The 13,938-nt window shown below is 41.9% G+C and overlaps 1 protein-coding gene across 1 annotated transcript in view; it reads left to right on the top strand.

Moving 5' to 3' along the window:
• CWC22 (CWC22 spliceosome associated protein) overlaps nt 1–11,302 on the top strand; it is a 96,531-nt gene extending 85,229 nt beyond the window's left edge. Inside the window, exon 17 of the mRNA XM_032957253.2 lies at nt 7,564–11,302. Coding sequence (XP_032813144.2) covers nt 7,564–9,215 — 1,652 coding nt within the window. The 3' untranslated portion in view covers nt 9,216–11,302. The remainder of the gene's footprint in view (nt 1–7,563) is intronic.
• Nucleotides 11,303–13,938: the final 2,636 nt, after the last annotated feature.

The following is a 13,938-nucleotide window of genomic DNA, read 5'->3' as shown; positions in this document are numbered from 1 at the left end:
ACCCACCCACCCACCACCCCACCACGGGAAGGTTTTTGGTGAAGTGTCACAGTGACGGCTCTCTCGTGGGACATTATTTGTGAAAGGCAGCTGGGATAGGCCCAGTGCGGTCTACACCAGTGAATTACCAGAGCACTCGTCGGCAAACGTTGAGGATTGCGTCACATCGCGGGCCTTCTTTTGCACCCGCGTCGAACGTCAAATGTGAAATGTGCAACCGAGAAATGAAAATGTATGATAATAATAATAATAACCACCTCGAGGTAAAAATGGTAATTGCCTTTCGCCATGTTAAATAAAAGGGCATTAATTACAACCTATCTACGTGACTTTACCGAAGGACCCAAGAATATGAATTCCTGCAGTCACAAAAGCTTTAAGTCGAGATTTACAAACAAATACGTTTTAGTAATTATTTCCATGTTCGGAAAGACTTGAGGGAATACATTCTTGTTATTGCTATAAAAATGCTTGGCTAATAGTATTTGCTATACTCATTTTGATGGGTTGCATTGCATTAGGCCATCATGAAAGAGGTGCTACCATTTACTATTGCTAGATGCACATGGAAGCAGTTACACGCAATGCACATGATGAATGTGTTTTAAATTGCATGGCATTTAAGTAGGATGTGCAGCTCTTTTTAACAGTGGGAGCATCTGTTGTGTGTTTTGTACGTAAAAAATAACAGCAAGAAACATTTCCCAGACAATAATGACTCCTAACTTTTGTAAGGCTTTTTTTTTCCTTATGTCCCATACGCCAAGCAGTGCATCCTCGCATTCAGTCATCAAAAGTGCTGGCTTCTCTGTATCAAAAGCTCTTATTACGTGTGCCCTTCTGAAATCTTCAGTAAACACTATTGCGGTCCAAACCTCAGTCTGGCTGCATATTTTAAGCAAAACCTTAACAACGTGGAATTCTGATTTAAAGCTTTCGTGACTGCAGTAATTCATATTCTTAGTTTTTTCGGTAAAGTCACGTTGAAGAGAAACAACAAAATAACAAAATATATATAAAACAATAAAAAAAAAAATTCTCACGACGTTTCGACCATAACTCAAACGGTCATCATCAGGTGTGTCGGTTTGCATAAATTTATTTTGAAAACGGCATATTTATTTATATATATAAAAATAACGTTTGCGTCACGCGCAACGATGGCAGTTTGCCAGGACTAGTCCATCTATTTTTTGAAAAGAGGAGGGGGGAGACGAAATTTGTTTTTATGTATGCTGTCTGAAAGGCACTGTAAGCGTGAACAATCAATCAAGAACTGAAATGATTTATCAAATCTTTCCAATGATTGCTAAGATAGAATCCATCTTCTCGGTTGAAATTGTCTCTGTGTTTGTATATGTGGATAGCCTCATGAACGAATCTCTCATGGAAGCCATCTGGCTTCCATGAGAGATTCGTTCATGAGGCTATCCACATATACAAACACAGAGACAATTTCAACCGAGAAGATGGATTCTATCTTAGCAATCATTGGAAAGATTTGATAAATCATTTCAGTTCTTGATTGATTGTTCACGCTTACAGTGCCTTTCAGACAGCATACATAAAAACAAATTTCGTCTCCCCCCTCCTCTTTTCAAAAAATAGATGGACTAGTCCTGGCAAACTGCCATCGTTGCGCGTGACGCAAACGTTATTTTTATATATATAAATAAATATGCCGTTTTCAAAATAAATTTATGCAAACCGACACACCTGATGATGACCGTTTGAGTTATGGTCGAAACGTCGTGAGAATTTTTTATTGTTTTATATATATTTTGTTATTTTGTTGTTTCTCTTCAACGTGACTTTACCGAAAAAACTAAGAATATAACGTGGAATTCACCGATATTCTGTATTTAAGGAAATACAGAACCACATTAATAATGTGTTACATAGAATTTAAAGTGGGCTAGTTTCGTAAAAATATATATCTATACTGTTGCGCTCAAGTGTGGGTGAACTCGCCAGCAAGCTTTTATTTTCGAACAGTTTGAAGACCGCAACTTAGATGGAGACAGTTAAATGTTATTCGTTGCTTGTCAGTGCGGCAGTAGTTGATGAACGGCGACCTGCCAAAAACCTACAGCGTTGCAGCCTTGTTGCTGTTTTTTTTTTGCGAGCGGCGATGTTCCGGTGGTGCGAACGGGGAAACGTTGGCCATGGCTCAGCTAAGCTTTAAAAAAAAAAAATCGCCAGTATAGGTTTATCAAATGGCAGCACAAACAATATTTACGTCCTCGTAAAGGAAATGCTGAGTTTGCCCTCGGGGTGCTTCAAAGCAGATTTACTCTTTCTGTCGTAAGTCATTGAGCAGCGAATGACCCTTTCCCCCTCGCTGAGGGCCAGTGACAAACACGGCACTCGGCCACTCCACAGACCCCTGAGCCCTACATGTTCATATTCACGTCTTGGATATCATTCTGTAGGCACTCCTTGTTAAGTGAGTTAAGTGTCACATATGAAGGTTGTTGGTTAGTAATAACGTAGCATAAACGCTGTGTCCAGTACAAAGCTGGCATGGTGCCGTGGAATTAATTTTGTACCCATCACGCGACAATTGAGGAGGTGTAGCAAGCCTCACACTGAGTGAATACGGGGGCTCTCTTTGCCCCATTATATTCCTGGTCCCATGCCCCATGCCCTAATTTTGTAACCCAGCAGGCAAGCAAATTATTTTGACTGCTGGGTTGTCCTTGTCTGCATCGCCTCCAATGGTTGCACTGTGGGGTCACACTGTGAGCTTGATTGAATATAATTGTAACGGCATTCTGACAGTGACTAAAGATCTCTGAACAGAACCATCTATCATGTTAGCAGCTCCGGTCGTCGCTGTGGCCAGCACACGCCACGCTTCGTCTTTAGAACTCAGTGTTTTGCCGCTTCTCCTAAGCTGTGCGAAATCTCGGCAACAAAAAAAAAACACTTCAACCCATTTTATCTCGCTGGGTTTAGCAACGGATTACAGCAATGCACATGTGGAATGACTGTTCCATCTCCAAGGCATTGAAGCGCGTAGAATTATTTTTTGTTAATAGCTTGTTGCAGCTCCAAGGAAAACATGTAGCTCCCGTAAAAGATAATGATTAATAAAATCCTGACGCCCGCTATTAAGGAGTCCCCCCCCCCCCCCCCCCCGATCGTCAGCCGCTGACCTCGAAATGCTAACGAGCTTATTTAAGTAATGAATGTGTGAAAACACTAATTGCATTACGAGAAATATACTGCTACTTTAAAAAAAGTGTAATTAATTCTGCATTTTTCTTATTACATTCGTTGATATCCTTTTGATGTCAAGGAACAAAAATGATTGTAAGCTGTCATTTAAATTGCTTGATACATTTACCTTGACATTTTAGATTTTTATCTATTTATTGAGCAATTATGTTCACCTAATATTTCGTCATTCTGAGCATTGTGCGTTGAAATTAATGTAGGAACTATATTTGATGTCTACTAAATTCGTTTCTAAATTATGCAATCATACAAAATAAACTTTGGAAGGGATTGCATTTAGATATTCTAGTTGCTTACAAACTAAGCAATGTAACCATGTGCAATTGTCAGGGGTGTTATAATTGTACCACAATGCATTCATTAAACATGTTTCAGGATGCATACAGTGGCTGTGAATTGGTGAGTTCAGTGGGGGAATTCACTTTTTTTCTTTAAAAATGGCTATAAAGTGTTTTAACGGGCTGGGAAATGTCAGTAGATGTTCAAGAAAAACGGCATTGGTGTGCAAATAAAGTTGAAGATATTTCACGTATTATCTGTGTCAATGGTTAAATAAATATAGGGGACGTTTTGACGGTTTGTAAATAAGAGGATCACAGAGTGAATGTCTTCCTTGGTTTTGAACAGCTGGGATTTATAATGCCAAATGGCAGGGCCATTTCTCAAACAATGAGCTCCCTAACAGTTCAGGGTGGATGTCATTTTTGCAATAAGTCACGTAGAGTTGGGTGGCTTTTTGCATTAGTCATGCATATAGAATTCCACAAACAGGGAATCTAAATTCAACATTTCTCTAATCCAAATGGAAACAAAGACCGTGCATGGTGTGCAATGTCAACAAATAGGTACGTTTAAGAAAATTAACTTTCCGTCTTCCTTTGACCTTGTGATAATCCTTGGAATAGAAATGTGTGAAAGTTAATGAGCACCAGGTGTTGGGCCTTAGGCAGCCTATATCCCATCCTAATGGGCTGTGGTGGTTTGCACTGCCCCGGTGCGCACGTGCCGGTGGCTTGTACAAATTGAGCAGCTCGCCTCACTTGCTCGGCCTCTGCCGACATCTGTGAAAAAGGACATTTGGACATTTGTGAAAAAGAGCTTCATAGCTCGTCGGATTTCTCCAGCATAAAGATTTCGATTATAAGCTGCGGCCGCCTCCCAGATGTAGAATTTGCATAAGCACAGGGCCTGCGTTACCATTTCACTTAGAAAAAGCAGTTAATGCCGTTTTAAGTGCCGTCTGCTAATGAGCCCACAATGCGTATTATTTTGTATTATTGTCCTCTCTTGCCCGTGCTTTGACCGACTTCTTTAATGGACAGCATGATGACTGTGTAAATGAAGTTGTTTTTCCCGTGATAAATTTGTTTATTGTTGCCAGCCAAAGTTTGAATTTGGCTTGCATATATTTTTCACAAGGCCATTGAGTCGTATCAAATTTTAAATGCACTATTATTGCTTTCTTATCGGCCTTTAGACAGCCCAAGAGTGTCACCTGCATTGTGTTGGCTGTATTTTCAATTGCGACTGCATATTAACGTAGCATGCACCACCGGCACCAATATCGTTGTCATACTATGAAAATAATTCCTGGACCTTGCAAAGAAGAAATCGACAAAAACATTAACCTTTCTTGAAGCTCAAATGTACCTTGATGGTTTATAGCACGAACTGTTCCTTTTAATAAGTCCATTATAATATTACTAGGGGTTGTTCGGGGGCACCTACGGTGCCCGAGCACAAACATTTAAGGCCTTCGGCCTTCGGCCAGGAAATTCACGAAAAAAATTGCGCTCGAACGACGCATTCACGCAAACACCCGATGCTCCATTTTGAAGTTTTAAAATGAAACATCTTTGAATTGTATTATGTTTTGAATTTGATAATTGTATTTCTTCATTAAAAGCTTATATAATTTTACATCTGGAAGACTTAATTGAAAACGACATTTCGTGTGACTTTTCTTTCGTCGTTAAGTAGATGGCCTTGCTTGGGGTTCGGTTCGATGCGGACTTTCACCCGTTTGGGATTGCGGGATCGAGATAAGGCGACAGAGCTGCTGGCCGTGCGAGAAGACCGCCGTCTGCAGATCGATTTTAACGTAATCGAGCGTCTGTCCCTGCGCCTCCGTCGTTCATGCAGTGGGCGTGTGTAGGTTTGCAGCGCCCCCTGCATGACAACGACGGAAAACGCAGCGTTCGTCATGGATAGATAAAGTTGTGCGCTTGTTATAATATTATTTTAAAAAAATGCACATTCTTATCTTTAGTTTTTTTTATGTTAAGCTCTCGGTGTTGATGTTTCCCCACCCCTTTTTCAATTGCTCTTTAACTCTTATGCGCCTCAATTTCCTCACTTCATGTTCTGTTTGTCCTTTCATGCGTGCTCCCGCTTGACTGTTGTCTTGCCGTTAATTTTGCTCATTGGTTATCGTCCCGCTCCAGCAGCGTGGTCCCGTCAAAGTTAATTTGTTTTTCATGATACATTTTGTAATCTAAACTCAACGAAACTTTTTCTTTTTTAACCAGGCAAGCCCCATGAGCTATTTATCTCTTTTTTTTGTCAGAAACGACCTGGCCACAAATGATAGCTCAACGAAGTGACTAAGCACGTGGAAAATTTCTAGCACGTGATATTTCTTCACACCTTCGATGAGCACAAGTTGGCTATGTACGGTGCGAAAATAGTTCAGCATACATACTGTAAACGAATATTTCTAAATGTGGAGAGAAAAACCGGAGAACCTGGAAAAAAATCCACGTGACCACAGGGGGAGCACATGCAAACTCCAAATATACAGGCATTGTCAGGGTCGGGATCGAATCCACGACCTCCTGCATGCCAGGCAAGGTAGTTATTATCTCGCCACCGCAGCACCAAATCAGTGGCTGCCGTCAAATTTGAGGCTGCAGCTGATGTTTTCCTTTTAATGACAACGCTAAAATGTTCAGCCGGGAAAGTGACTGATGACCTTAAGGAGAGAGCACCTCGGAAGTTAATAACGCGGCTTCTTGACGAACTCTGCCATTGCCACATGATAAGCAGTAACCTCCACGTTATGCCAACACATTGTTCGTGAATTGATCAAGTGAACTTTTCTGCAGACCATTACGAAATGCCTCTGAATTTTCTGAGGCACTTTAACACTGCTCCAGGAAAATCCAATAACCGGTTCAACATTGCCACAATTCGGTGACGGAGGCTCAAGAGTTGAGTGAATTGACGAACGGCCGATGGCAAGTTTTCATTTTGGGTTAAATAAAATGTCAAATTTTTTAACTTCATTTTTTTACATGGTGCAATACAATAAGATTATGGAGTTTTTCAGTACGTTTTATAAATGTCAACATAAAATGAAATATTGTGCCATAAAAATCAAACCTGGCATATCTCCTGGCCTCTTGTTAATATTACAGTTATATTTCTGCTTTCCGCGCCATTTTGTTTTTGTTTTCATAAATTAGACTTCTAATCGCTGTTTTGACGTATTGGGGCTTCAGAGGATCAATACTGCATCCTAATGATGCTTCAGCAGGAGGTTTCATCATTTCGCAGCACAGAGTTTATATTGACAACTAGCCCAATATATAGTATTTGCCCAGGGCTATTACATTTTGGGAACATTAAAGCTTTCCATTCTGGATGCCATTTATATTGTTGCTCACGTGGTGATTTGAAATTGACTAAACTATCCATGAACATTTTTTTTGCATTAAGTGTACATGTTAGATTGAAGTTATTTTGAGTCAAATGGTGCATGAATTTTTATTTTTAGAACGTGCGCAACACTGCTGTATAGTCTTTCTTGGCTTATGTGAGGAGAGAAAATGCAACTGCACCCATACTTCCATGCTTGAGTAGTTAAATGTCACTGCCCAGTGTGTGTGGTACCTTTAAATGGTCTTTCTTCTCATTAGAACACCTTTTGTCATTAAGAATTATTTTAATATGCCGTGGTGACATTTTCAGCGAGTCTGCATTGTGATCGATTGCCCAACTGAAATGAACCAATGCCAATAATAATTATAATCGGCAGGAGAATTTCTAAATTTAGAAATTGCATAGTTATGGCTGCAATTAGCTTTAATCAACCCGGGGCGTATTTGTCATCATCATGACTACATTAAACATTTCCAGAAGATTCTTAAGTCTCTGTTAATGCATCTATGTTATACGTGCAGATTTTTTGTCGGAGGATCCATGATCCGCGCGTGTACCCTCTTCTGTCAAGGTGTGATGGGATGTGTTATGGCAAATGTTATAATACCTTAGATTTCTTTGTCACTCATTTGTTCTGATCCTTGTCATTTCGTTTCACGACAGATGACACGAGTGCCAGGAAAAAGAGAAAAGGTGGAAAAGAAGACAAGCAAGTCTCCGGAAAGGGGAAGGCTCAGAAGAAAGATGCGAGCCAAACTAAGAGGACGAGTAGACGAGGTAGGGAGGGCGATGAAGAGACCTCTCAAAGAGGGGATCGTAGGCAAAGAGAGGCGCAGAGAAGTGAGACAAATCGGGAAAGAGGAGAGAGGGGCGGCGATGCAGAGAGGAAGGAGAAGCAGAAAAAACGCAGGGGTCACAGCGGAGAGACGAGCACCAAAGCAAAGCGTGGCGGCAGAGACGCCAGCCCTGATGGGAGACGCGGAGACTCGAGCCAGGAGAGGGATGTCACAAGGAAGGATGGTGGTCGAGTCAAAGGTGCCGATCAAAAGGGAAAGAAAGATCAAAGCAAGGATAAGGGCAGCAACAGGCCGAGCAAAAGCGACGACGGGCAGAAGCATAGAGGTCGAGAACATGGCAGCAGTGCAAGCCCACAAATAAACGATGAGCATCGACGGAGAAAGACGAATCAAAGTACAGATGAGGAGCACGAAGAACCAAGGAAGTCCAAAAGACATGGCAAGAAGAAGAAGAAGAATGATCAAGCAAAGGATGACGTACAGCCCGGACGGAAACCAAATCGAAGCGACGGCAAAAGGGCCCGTCATGACACAAGCGATGAGGATGAGGAGGAGGACATGCAGAGAAGCAGAAGACGTAAGAAAGCTAGTGATGAGAAAGAGAGGAATGATGATGATGATCGTGGAAGGCATGAAGGAAAGAAAAGTAATCACAAGGCAGATGGAAGTGGGAAGAGATCTGGCAGACCTGAAGAGAGAACTGACAAACGAAAGGAGCATGACCATTCCAGTGACATGTCCATGGAAATGGACGGGGGAAGACAAAAAAAGAATTCCAGAGAAAATAATCACGTGAAGGTGCAGGAGACAGCCAGGAACATGTCCCCAGAACCCTTTCGAGACCGATCCCAAGACAGGCATAGGGACAGAGCTCCAGTGGGAACTCGGGGTGGATCTCAGGACAGACACCAGGACAGATTTCAAGACCGACGTAGGGACAATTCAGAAGAAAGACACATAGACGGATCGCAAGAGAAACAGAATACATTTCCAGATAGACATCAAGAGAGATCCTCAGACAGACGCAAGGATAAATCTGCAGACAGACGCAGGGAGAAATCTCCAGAGAGGCGCAAGGAGATATCTCCAGAGAGACGCAGGGAGAGATCTCCAGAGAGACGCAGGGAGAGATCTCCAGAGAGACGCAGGGAGAAATCTCCAGAGAGACGCAAGGAGAGATCTCCAGAGAGACGCAAGGAGAAATCTCCAGAGAGACACAGGGAGAGATCTCCAGAGAGACGCAAGGAGAAATCTCCAGAGAGACGCAGGGAGAGATCTCCAGAGAGACGCAGGGAGAGATCTCCAGAAAGACGCAGGGAGAGATCTCCAGAGAGACGCAGGGAGAGATCGCAAGACAGAACCAGAGACAAGGGTGAGGCAAAAGGAGGCAGCAAAATTGATAGCCGTTTGAGCAGCAGGAAAGCAAGAGATCAAGAGAGGTCACGAGAGAGGGATCACCAGGGCAGACCCCGCAAAAGAGAACGTGACAGTTCCCACGATCGCGATCGCCGCAGCTAGGAAAACATTCTTAAATATTTTTGTGAAAAGTTGTTTGCCTTTGTAATACCGTCACATCGTTATGCTTAAAAAATGTGATAACCTAAACACGTTTATGTAAAATATTTTGTCATGTTCTTTGATATCCGAATGCATTCGGAAGTTTTTAGGGATGATGGTTGACATTTGTTGTGAATATCCTCGTGAAAAGGGGGTGGCTTGCAACGACTGCGGGCCTAACTTTCACATTACCCTGTGACGTCTGTGTTTCCCCCCTTCCCCTTCTCCACATGTTACCATAATAAAGAATTCTTAAACATGTCCTTGCTTTGCGAAAACATCACTTTCGCACACTACTGAGTGACACAGCCGACCCTTCTGACCATACGGCAAAAAAAACAAATGAGGTAATCTGGTCGTGCTGGAGGGCAATTGGAAAGAAAGTGGGTGGTCGAGTCCAAGATCGCAGTCTCTCTTAGCTTGTAAAGTGACCATTCTCGCCCTTGACATGCACCTAGCCTCATTTTGTTGGCCTCTTCCATGCGATTCAAAACTGGTGACAAAATGATAGCAATTTAACAGCTGAATCTTTCATCCCGTTTACCGTTGTGCTGGAGGTGTTTTTTGTTCACAGCGTACAATGGAGAATGCTTTTGTATTACCTTGTGTGTGCACAGTGTCCTGCACGACATTTCGTTGTCAGTTGGTGAGGCGTTGACAGCTTTTGAGAGACGAGTGGAGATGAAAAGCTAAATGCAAATAAGATTTATAATTCACAGAAACCATCTGGACACCCTAGTCCTAGGGTCAATTCCGTAGACTCATCCTGTCACGACGTCGTGCTATTGTGCCTCTGTTGATGGCTCCCTCGACTGCAATATAATGTCCATAAAATTGACATGCATTGCTCAGACATAGTATGGCGAAGGTATTCATTTTCTGCGTGTTAAATTGTTAATGTACATTGCTCTCTTGATTACGAAAATAATTTCCTGTAATTATTAAATTCTCACAGCGCCCGCATTTGATGCCGCTTGTCCACTTCAGTAATGCCTCAGTGCATCAATGGCTAATTATACAATGGAGTGTGGTGTTCGATATCATATTGACTATGAAAGCCAGTGCACGTGGGTTTTCTATAATATCATTATTGATTGTGTCCACGTAAGGTCGCTGATTGGCTCGTGCTGCAGAAAAAAGGTCAGCCTTTTATTAAGCGGCTTCGAGTATTACCATAGAAGATGCACATTAACATGATCACCAATACGTCCATTCACTCTATTGCATATAGACATTGTGTACATGCACGAAATTCCGTTATCACCGAGTTTAATTGCAATGTGAATCTTGATGTGTAAACCCACAATAAGAAAAATAAAATTAGTCCATAGCACATTATGTACAGCACACGTTCTGCAAACCATTTTGTTGTACACTAGAAATGCACTTGGCTTTCAAAGATAAAATGTTTTACAATGAGAATTCTCCTGGGTATTTATATTTGTAGTCAATCATGCCTTTGCTATCTTGAAAATTGCCACATGGGATACCGGCTTATTTGGGATAGATTGCTCATTAATGTTTTATCATCAAGTAAATCAAGGGTAAATGTGATTTATCTGTTTGCTCAGAACTTCCAACGGCCAAGCAACGGGCCTGTCGACGGTGTGTTGCACGCTGCCGCGGTCTTTCCTAAGATAAAAAAAATATGAAGCATATATAAAAGTGCACTCCAACAAAGTGACGAGTTAACGTGACAAATGTGTTTCCCTGCTTGTGGAAGACGCCCTGGTTATAATTATTAGCACGCTGGCATTGCAATCCCAGAAGTCGCCAGTTGAATTTCTCCTGCCACGTGCCCACCCAGCAGTATGCACCAGCAGATCACGTGCGATGGGGGTAAAGTGTGGGTAATGCTACATTTTCCCAAGACGTCTGCCCAGCCTGGCCAAATTACCTTCTGGATGGTCTCCGAGAACCCCGTTGTCTCTGCGAAGGAAAATAACGGAGACCGCTTTTTGTTTTCATAGTCTTCTCGCAATCGTCCTGTACTCGGAACACTCAAAGTAATCGATTTTTAAAAATGTAATAATAAAATGTCAACAATGCATATTGTGATTGTTTTTTTTATATTCTATGGGATTTCAGGAATATGCTTAAAGAATTGCACCTTCGATTATCACGGTGCGAAAGACGTTCAACGTCTATTAACAGGAACACAAGTTGAATCAACCGCGTGTCAGTCTGCTGCTTTCGTTACTCCCATCTCTTTGCTCTCGCTCTGTTATTTCTTCTGAACTTCTTCGGCCGTTTCGATTAACTTCCGTGTTTATTTATTGTTGGGGTATAAAGCATCCCACCCAGCAGCTAGCCAGGAAATTCGAGGAATAGATTGTTATTATTATACAGGAGTATGATACGCTAAGGTCTGTCTTGAACACAAAACAACCCAATGTTTTTCATTGTCTTATAATGTGACAAGATCAAATGCATTACAGTACACAGGTACACTTCAATTTTGATTTAAAGCTTTCGTAACTGCAGGGATTCATATTCTTCGTTCTTTCGGTAAAGTCACGTAGAAGGGAAACAATAAAATAATAAAAATATAAAACAATTCTCACGACGTTTCGACTGCAACACAAGCAATCATCAGGTGTGAAAACCACGTGACTTTACCGAAAGAACCAAGAATAGGTACACTTCATAATAAAGGTTTTTGGGTTAGATCGCGTTTATTTATAAATGTGTCGTAACCCTCCACCACCCGACACGGCCAATCAGCAAAAAAAAAGTGTCACGTTGACAAAAGACAAATAATTCACTACTTCAGCCCACCTGTGTGTTGAAGAGTTAATCCACATTTACAGTTTGAGTACGACGTTTCGCTGGTAAATACTTCCAGCATCATCGGGCAATTCGCGAATTGCTGGAAGTATTTACCAGCGAAACGTACTCAAACTGTAAATGTGGATTAACTCTTCAACACACAGGTGGGCTGAAGTAGTGAATTATTTGTCTTTTGTCAACGTGACACTTTTTTTGCTGATTGGCCGTGTCGGGTGGTGGAGGGTTACGACACATTTATAAATAAACGCGATCTAACCCAAAAACCTTTATTATGAATAATATTGGTCGCGAAAGCCTACGTGTTAAACTGAATAGGTACACTATTGTTGAATGAAACTGATCTAAATTTAGATTTAAAGCTTTCGTGACTGCAGGGATTCATATTCTACAAACTAAGGTGTCTCTGTGGTAGTAGTTACATTGAAGAAACCAAACGACATGTCTCGGACCGCATTCGTGAACACAAAGCAGACCTAAAACACGGTAGGACCAACACCTCGGCCGTGGCAGATCACTGTTATAATTCAGTAGGCTCACATGACATTGACTTCTCCAAGACAGAGGTTATCTGCAAGCCATCTGACTACCATGAGAGATTCGTTCATGAGGCTATCCACATATACAAACACAGAGACAATTTTAACCGAGAAGATGGATTCTGGCTTGGCAATAATTGGAAGGATTTGATAAACCATTTCGGGTCTTAATTGATTGTTCACGCTTACGGTGGCTGTCAGACCGCATCCATTGTTTTCGTCTCCCCCCTCTTTTCTGAAGATAGATGGACTCGTCCATTTGAATAACTGCCAAATCGCTCTCCGTGGTGCTAACGTTAAAAAAACCCGCCACTTTTTAAAATTTTCTCGTGGTTTTCACACCTGATGATGATTGTTTGTGTTGCAGTCGAAACGTGTTGTTTCATATTTGTATTATTTTATTTTTTCCCTTCTACGTGACTTTACCGAAAAAACCAAGAATATGAAGCTAATCGAGTATCCAAAAACATTTTGTTATCTTACATTTTGGTAGTTTACATTGACTTAAATGTTAATCCTGGAAGGGAACCTGGTTACACCAGCCCACAGGGGATTATTGTGTCCGTCCGTCGTGCATTCAAAAATGGGAGGGGTGGGGCTGGGTGGAGAGGGGAGGGTGGAGAAGGGCTGGGTGGGGAGGGAGAGGCTGGGTGGGGAGGGGCTGGGTGGGGAGGGTGGGGCTGGGTGGGGAGGGGCTGGTCACCCCGTGGTGCCCTTATAAAACTCAACGTTTAACCTACTCACACCGGCTTGTGCCCGCCCTCACAGTTGGGCATATTTGCGGAATACACCACGTGGTGCCGCCGTTGACCCTGGCCATTGACCGAGCAACCCAACGTTCCTACCATCTCCCTTCGCAGGAATGTGTTTATCTTTCTCTGGAGACTTTTTGCCAACCACTTGTAAGTATTGTTTTATATTTTTATTATTTTATTGTTTCCTTTCTACGTGACTTTACCAAAAGAAACAAGAATAAGAATCCCTGCAGTCACGAAAGCATTAAATCAAAATTTACATACAAATTTCACTTGTACATAATTCGTAATCAATGCTAACCCATGTGTGACAAAAAATACACATGGATAATACTCGTGGGGCGATGAACTTTTAATATCAATCAGCTGTGATCAACTGAATAATTTTTGCTCCGGTTTTATATTTCATTAGGAAACTTACAAATAAAAAAAAATCAGCCGCCAGATTTTTTCAAAAGCGCAAGTGATTTCCTTGCTGCCACGACAATAAATGGCACTTGGCGTATGCAGACCTTTTTCTTCTGTGCAGTGAGTCTCTAAAATAGTGCCCAGTCTGCCGCTTTTTTCCACCGTCAATTGTTTATTGTTACTGGGTTAGTGGGC

This window comes from Petromyzon marinus, chromosome 19 (assembly GCF_048934315.1).
Source record: "Petromyzon marinus isolate PM22_M1 ecotype Great Lakes invasive population chromosome 19, UKy_Petmar_22M1.pri1.0, whole genome shotgun sequence".
Classification (NCBI taxonomy): domain Eukaryota; kingdom Metazoa; phylum Chordata; class Hyperoartia; order Petromyzontiformes; family Petromyzontidae; genus Petromyzon; species Petromyzon marinus.
The sequence above is the reverse complement of the archived record's forward strand: the minus strand, read 5'-3'. Positions and strand labels throughout refer to the sequence as shown.